The sequence below is a fragment of the Quercus robur genome, chromosome 9 (genome assembly GCF_932294415.1).
Source record: "Quercus robur chromosome 9, dhQueRobu3.1, whole genome shotgun sequence".
Classification (NCBI taxonomy): domain Eukaryota; kingdom Viridiplantae; phylum Streptophyta; class Magnoliopsida; order Fagales; family Fagaceae; genus Quercus; species Quercus robur.
Genome location: NC_065542.1, coordinates 43345466 through 43352862, shown reverse-complemented (window position 1 = coordinate 43352862; position 7397 = coordinate 43345466). Strand labels below are relative to the sequence as shown.

General features: G+C 34.8%; 1 protein-coding gene across 1 annotated transcript; it reads left to right on the top strand.

Annotated features, from left to right (window-relative positions):
• The first annotated feature begins 2662 nt into the window (after positions 1 to 2662).
• Positions 2663 to 5793, top strand: LOC126698546 (hyoscyamine 6-dioxygenase-like). Its single transcript, XM_050395854.1, has 4 exons — positions 2663 to 2896; positions 3019 to 3269; positions 3406 to 3724; positions 5283 to 5793. Exons 1-4 carry the CDS (start codon positions 2708 to 2710, stop codon positions 5532 to 5534), a joined length of 1011 nt encoding a protein of 336 aa, XP_050251811.1. The 5' UTR covers positions 2663 to 2707; the 3' UTR covers positions 5535 to 5793.
• Positions 5794 to 7397: the final 1604 nt, after the last annotated feature.

Genomic DNA, 7397 nt, shown 5'->3' with positions numbered 1-7397 from the left:
TTGGGAAGCAGTTAGGAAGGGACCAATTGATATTGGTTGATGCTATGGGCTATAGCTGAATCCAGTAAGCTAGAGAAGACAAAGGTTCGACATAACCTCGTTGGAGTAGGAGCTTGGAGGGCTTAGGTACACTGGGTAGATTAGACTTGGAGGGTCTTCTGCTGTTCATGTATCCCAACTTCATTCTTTAGTGGATTATTGACCGCTTGGAAGGCGGCGGAGAGGTTTTATGCCGAGGACTTCGGTTTCCTCTTCGATAACACATCGCTGTGTTATCCTTGTATTTGCATCTCTCTTCCCTTAATCTTTGCCATTTAATTTCTGCTGTGGATGTGATTTTATTTGGTTTAGATTATGTTATCAATTCTGTTTTAGCTTATTTACATTTTCCGCACGTACATTGTTTGTTGATAAGCTTGAATTGGTAATTTGTAATTTGGGGGTCTAAACGTTCAAGGGTGTTTTACACACATTTTGAGCATCCAGAAATCACCAATGGAGCCTATTAGTGGCAGAGCTAGGAATTTATCTTTGGGGGGGCCAAATAAGATAAGAGATAATAATTAAATCATTTGAGCTTTAAAATTAATCTCTTCAAGTTCCACCATTGACGATCCAAAAGGATACTTTTCTGGTTCAATCTCTAAAAATTTAGAAGAACGCTTATTTGATGTCAAAGTTTTTACATTAAAACCTAAAAGTGTATTATTTTTTGAATTTTTATCTTTCTTTCTTTTGAAGAATAAATTAATGATTATTAACTTTGCCCATATTATCAATTAAATTAAAACCCACTAAGTATAATGACTGAGATTCAACAAATACCAATAGTAGACAAATTTTTTTTTTTTCCCTTCCAAATTTCAATGTCTAAAATGCTCATAAAAAATTTAAACGTATAAAAAACCTTATTAAATACAACTAATTAAATGTTTTTATTTTAGATATGATATACTGTAGTACATTATATTAGTTCATAAAAAAAAAGTAGTATATTATATTCATTCATTATGTTATATAATATAAAATACTTTAACAACAAATAAGGATGAAAAGGAAAAATCATATGGCCCATACCTAACCACCTAGGTGGGGATTATCAATTGTTTTTGAAGACTTCAAGTTTCAACCATACACATGGTAGAGGCAATAGTCAATTGATAAATGTTTCTTGGTAAAACAAAATGTAACACTCTAGTACTCTACATCGTAAACAACGGAAGAACCAAAGAAGTAATGAAAAGAAAAATAGAAGAAGAAAAAAAGAGCAGATCAGATTAGGATGCCAGAGGTTGAGAAAAGTGTGAAGACTCACTTGTTCTGGTTGCCATTGTTGCATCATGCGTATGTTGCTCTATTGCTTTAGGTACGTTGGAATGAGATTCTTGCGGACTTGCGATGATGGATGAAAAGCTTGAAACCCTTTTTTTTCTCTTTTATTTTGTGAGATGATTGTCAAAATATCTATATGTTTATTGTAAGTTTGTGAATGTCTGGTTCTTGCAATTTTTTTTTTTTGTTTAATTTGAGAAAGATATATTGTAAATTTTTTATATAATACATTTATCACTATTAGATGTTTTTAAATAGAATTATAACCTATTTAAATGAAAGTTATATGTAATTTTAGGATTGTTTATATATAGAAACAAATTTAACCGGGATATGGGGGGCAAAGCATATCTATTGCTTAAAATTTTTCAAATTTAGTGAGCATTTGGTTTCAGCTGAAACCTACGTTCACGTTTTCATTTCACTTTTTCGTCCTTTTTTTTTTTTTTTTTTTTTTTTTTCAGCTCATGAACAGTGAATTTACTGTGCAGAGACAAAAATTACTGTTTATGCACTGTAGTAGTACTGTTCACGTACTGTAGCAACACTGTTCATGCATTTAAAAATATTAAAAATGAGTCCCACGGTACTTTTCACACATTTAAAAATTATTTTACTACAGTGTTTTTAGTTTTCAGTTTTCAGTTTTCAATTTCAGCAACAATAAGTTCAATCCAAATGGACTCTTAGTTTGGATGACTCATAGATAGTATGAGGGCGTTTGGGCTCCGCGTCTGTGCGTCCGCGTTTTCTCCAGTTCACGTTTTCTCCTTTTTTTTTTTTTTTTTTGGGCCCGCATTTGTTGACTTTGGGAGACAAATTTTACTGTTATGAACAGTGAGTGCACTGTTCACGCACTGTTCTGACACTGTTCACATATTAAAAAATATTAAAAATGGGTCCTACGGTACTATTTACACATTTAAAAATTATTTTGCTACAGTATTTTCAGTTTTCAGTTTCAGCAACAGTAAATTTAATCCAAACGGACCCTATATCTACTTTTTTTTTTTTCAAAATTTTGGGGGAACGTGGCTCAGTCACTGCTGAGCCTATACTTTTTGTCGTGATATTAATATTATATTTTTTTTCAAATTTGGTTTGGATGACTCATAGATAGTGTATCTACTATTTTTTTTTTCAAAATTTTGGGGGAACGTGGCTCAGTCACTGCTGAGCCTATACTTTTTGTCGTGATATTAATATTATATTATGGTTCATTGTAGGAGGAATGCCATACGGAATATTTAATGCTTTCTTTTAGTCATCAACTTGTAGTTGAAGCTTTTTATTGACTTGTATATTTGTGGTCGATGTTCTCTTAATTTAAATCACAGACATTTCCTTCTTCCTTAGAGATTTGGGTTGTAAAGCCATGGAGCACCTTGTTTCAAGCTGGTACAACGATCGATCCTTGCCAGAATCGTATATACTCCCACCAGAAGATAGACCAGGGATGCTCTCCCTAGGCAAAAATATTCCAGTGGTTGATCTTGGGGCTCATGATCAAACCGATATACTTCAACAAATTTTGGAAACTAGCCAAGAGTTTGGAATGTTTCAGGTTCCACCCAAATCTTTTCTTTTATTCTTTTATCAGACAATGATTTATTCCCAAGTGATTCTTGGCAACTTTTTTCATATTTGATACATTTGTGTTATGCTATGATTTGTACCATCTAATAGGTGATCAACCATGAAGTCCCTAGCAACGTAATAGATGAAGCCATGAGTGTTTTTAAGGAGTTTCATGCGTTATCTGCCGAGGACAAGGCAATTGAAACTTCAAAGGACCCCAATAAGAGCTGCTACGTGTATACAAGCACTCATAATTATGCAACTGAAAAGTTTCACTTCTGGAGGGATGGATTGTTTCACCATTGTAATCCTCTAGAGAAATACATCCAATTTTGGCCTGAAAAACCACCTAAATATCGGTAAGTCCTCATAGTCATAGACGTGTTAATTTGTTCTTTCACGCTTTTCAGTTTTTACCCTTTCCAAGTAGTGGCTTGATATACACATAAGAACAAAAATGAACTACATGATGACGTTTCATGTAACCTTTTTCAGAGAAGTTGTTGCTATATATACAGTTGAATTAAGGAAGGTGGGCTTTAGGATTTTGGAGTTCATTGCTCAAGGCTTGGGACTCAACCCCGATCATTTTAGCAGTGAACTCGGTGAAAATCAAACACTGCTGGTCAATCACTATCCACCATGCCCAGACCCAAGTTTAACCTTGGGTTTGGGCAAACATAGAGACCCTGTTGTCATTAATATTCTTCTTCAAAGTGATGTATATGGGCTTGAAGTGTTCAAGGATGAGGAATGGATTGGTGTTGAACCTATTCCTTACGCTTTTGTGGTTACCTTAGGTGCTCTGATGCAGGTACATATATCTTCACAAGCTCTAACTAAATACAATATAGCACTTATTAATTTGTAACCTTTAACTAGTGAAAACTATTGCTCAAAAAAAGAAAAAAAAAAAGTGAAAACTAGTTGATAGTCCATTGATTTGTGGTACTTTACTGTATTCCATTGATTTGCGGAACCTTCTTGGAAGTTCGTAGTAACTCTCTTTACCCATTTCCCAATCCACCCACGAAAAAGCACTTCACAAGTACATTGGGGAAAATAGGTTTTTGTCTCTATTTTTTAAAATATCTAACACAATGGGTCCGTTTGGATTGAGCTTATTTTTGCTGAAACTGAAAATTGAAACTGAAAACACTGTAGCAAAATAATTTTTAAATGTGTGAATAGTGCTGTGGGACCCTTTTTAATAAAAAAGTTGTTGAAAAGTGGAATTTGTGGGTCCGTGAACAGTGCACGAATGCACTGTTCACTGTGCAAAAGTCAACAAATGCAGGTTGAACCAAAAAAAAAAAAAAAAAAAAAGAGAAAACCGCAGAACAAAAACGCAGACGCTAGAAAACTTTGAATCCAAACGGGCACAATGTTTATGTTTTGAAATTATTTAGTAAAATGCTCACGTTTTTAAACTCTATTTTAACAAAATCGAGTTCTATATAAAACTCGATATCCTCAAAATCGAGTTATATATATATTTTTAATTAAAACTTGACATTAGCAATGTCGAGTTTCACTTAAATTTTCAAAAAAAATTAAGTGATAAAATATGCATAAAACTCGACATTGCTAATAGTTTCAAAACAAGGACACTATGCTAGATATTTTAAATAATAAGGGCAAAAGCCCATTTTTCCCAAGTTCATATAGTCAATTTATTTACTTAATATGGTTCAATAACTTTGGGGGGGGGGGGGGGGGGGGGGGAGATACAAGTTGTGACAAATAGTATTACATTACAATACAAATTTAACACTTTCTTTACCTTTTCTAGTTTTTGTTCTTGTTTGGCTTTTAGTTTTGTTTTTAAATCCTCAATGTGCCTACTACGTAATATGGTTTAGTAACTAGGGGAAAAAGAATCTTATCTAATAAAATAAAATAAAACTCAAACATTTTTTTTAGGGATAGTAATAGAAAACCACCCTAAACTTCGTGTGCCTACACTTTGCAGCCAAACTATGTATACTTACAATCATAACCCCAATTGTCACAAATTTTTTAATTGCATCCCACAACGTGATTGACTGTTCAAATTAATGGTCACACGTACTCCATAAAATTTACTACATTAACTGACTACAAGAGCAAAACAATGTGACTTGCATTGTTATCATTAATTTTAACAATCAATTAAGGGGGATGCAGTTTACAAAGTTTGTTACAATTAAGGTGGTGATTGCAAATTTACGTAGTTTAGGATGAAAAGTGTAAATGCCATAGTTTAAGGTGGTTTTATGTAAGTAACCATCTTTTTCTCCAAAAAAAAAAAAAAAAAAAAAAAAAAAAAAAACCTTATTCTTTTTCTTGTTTCTTAATAATAGTTCTTAGAATTGTGTTGCATTGAATTGTAGATTATTAGCAATGGGAAGTTGAAAGGTGCTGAACATCGAGTGGTGACAAATTCGAATTTAGTTCGGACAACTGCTTCCTTCGCTCTCAATCCCTTTTATGAAACACTTATAGAACCAGCAAAAGCTTTGGTTGATGCAAGCAATCCTGCACTCTATAAGTCCTTCTCATACAAAGACTTTATTATCAAATACAGAGCCGCTGCCTCCTACGGTACAGCATTTGAGGAGTTTTTAAGTAGTACTCCTGATTAGTGGTTTGAGAAAAAAAAAAAAAAGGAAAAAGAAAAAAAAAAGAAGCTATTTTACTTTATCAATGTATAACCATTGATATCAAAGAAGTAAACATTAGTTAGTTAATACAGTTGTTCAATTACACGAGCCTGAAGTTAAGTGCAGTGAAATTGGTTTTACATTGCACTAATATTATGATTATTGTCATTATCTTTTTTATGGATAAAATTTCAGTGTCGTGAACACCAATTGAATATAAGATTTTGAACATATTGTAATATATTATGGATTGGCGACATAATAGAAGCAGGTGATGGCCATATAAATTAATTACCCTTTTCCAGTCTAGTCATTTATGCTATGTTTGGTGAGGGTGAAAAATCAGAGGTTGTGAAATGGGAGAAGGAAAAAGGAGAGGAAAATGTCATTTTCCATTATTTGGTTGGAGTGAAAAGGTGGATGAAAGAAAATGGGTGGATGAAGTTTTCTACCCAAGCCACCATTTTGTCCCCCTTCCAAATTGGTAAGAAAAGAGAAGAAAAAATGGCAATGAGAAGAAAAGCACAATATTACATCCACTTTACGTGCTTTTACTTTGCGCTAGTCTGATCACTTGAAAGAAAACGAAGGTATGAAAAAGAAGTTGTTATTATAACAATTTGGCTAATAGTACAATGAGGGTGTAGGGAAAGTCGGTGGTGTTTCAAAGGAGAGTGAAGAAGAAAGTAAAGAGAGTTTTGCTATTACTCCTAGTAGTGGAGGATGTAAGGTTGAATTTAATCAACCATCTTGTTGGCTTTATTCCGTGTCAAATTTGCTTGTATTTTTGCATTTAGTAACCCTGTATTTAGGTGGGATTGTTGTAAGGGTAGTGAGTGAGATAGAGTGTTGAATTGCTCAAGAGTGTGGAAGAAAACAGAGACTCGCGACTTGATCTCACGGGCGACTCGCGGCTTCAAGCCGCCAGAAGCAGCACACGTGCCAAGCATGCCAGAAGTTGAAGCATCATGCTAGCTAGAGCACTACAGGACAAAATAGGACAACTGGCCGTTCTGTTATCTCATGGCTAGATCTCGCAACTCAGTCAAGCCGCGAGCCAGCCCTGTTTTGAAAAACCTGACTCTTCACATTCCATTCTCACCCCAGTATAAATACCCCTTATACCCACATAAGAAAGAGAGCTTCCAGAGAGAATTTTGAGAGAGAAACCCTAGAGTAAAACAAGATTGATTCATCTACAATCTTTACATAAGAGTCTCTTCGAATTCCTCAACTTTCTTCCTCTCCATTGTTAAACCCTTGAGAGGTCTTTTACCAAAACCTTTTCTCACCATATCCATTACTGTGAGAGGGCTATTTGGTGTTCTAGGAAGCAGTTATGAAGGAACCAATCTACATTGGTTGATGCTATGGTCAAGTAGCGGAATCCGGGAAGCTAGAAAAGAAATAGGTTTGGTGCAACCTCGTTGGAGCAAGAAGCTTGGAGGGCTTAGGTACACTGGGTAGATTAGGCTTGGAGGGTCTATTGCTGTTCATGTATCCCAACTACATTTTTTAGTGGATTACTTACCGCTTGGAGGGCGGCGGAGAGGTTTTACGTCGAGGGTTTCGGTTTCCTCTTCGATAACACATCGGGTGTTGTCCTTGTGTTTGCATCTTCCTTCCCTTTTATCTTTGCCGTTTATTATCTGCTGTGGGTTGTGATTTTAATTGGCTTAGGTTGTTTACCAATTCTGTTTATAGCTTTTGTTCATTTTCCGCACACTAGTTGTTTAACATAAAGCTTGAATTGGTTAATTTGTAATTGGGGGTCTAAATGTTCAAGGGTGTTTTATACACTATTTGAACTTTCAGAGGAGAAGAGAGGAGGCCTGCCAACATGCC

Excerpts from the sequence above, each read along its gene's own strand:
- LOC126698546 (XM_050395854.1), top strand. The coding sequence starts at position 2,708 with ATGGAGCACCTTGTTTCAAGCTGGTACAACGATCGATCCTTGCCAGAA. Across the intron at positions 3,270-3,405 it reads GAAAAACCACCTAAATATCG|AGAAGTTGTTGCTATATATA; the intron begins GTAAGTCCTCAT and ends AACCTTTTTCAG. Across the intron at positions 3,725-5,282 it reads CCTTAGGTGCTCTGATGCAG|ATTATTAGCAATGGGAAGTT; the intron begins GTACATATATCT and ends ATTGAATTGTAG.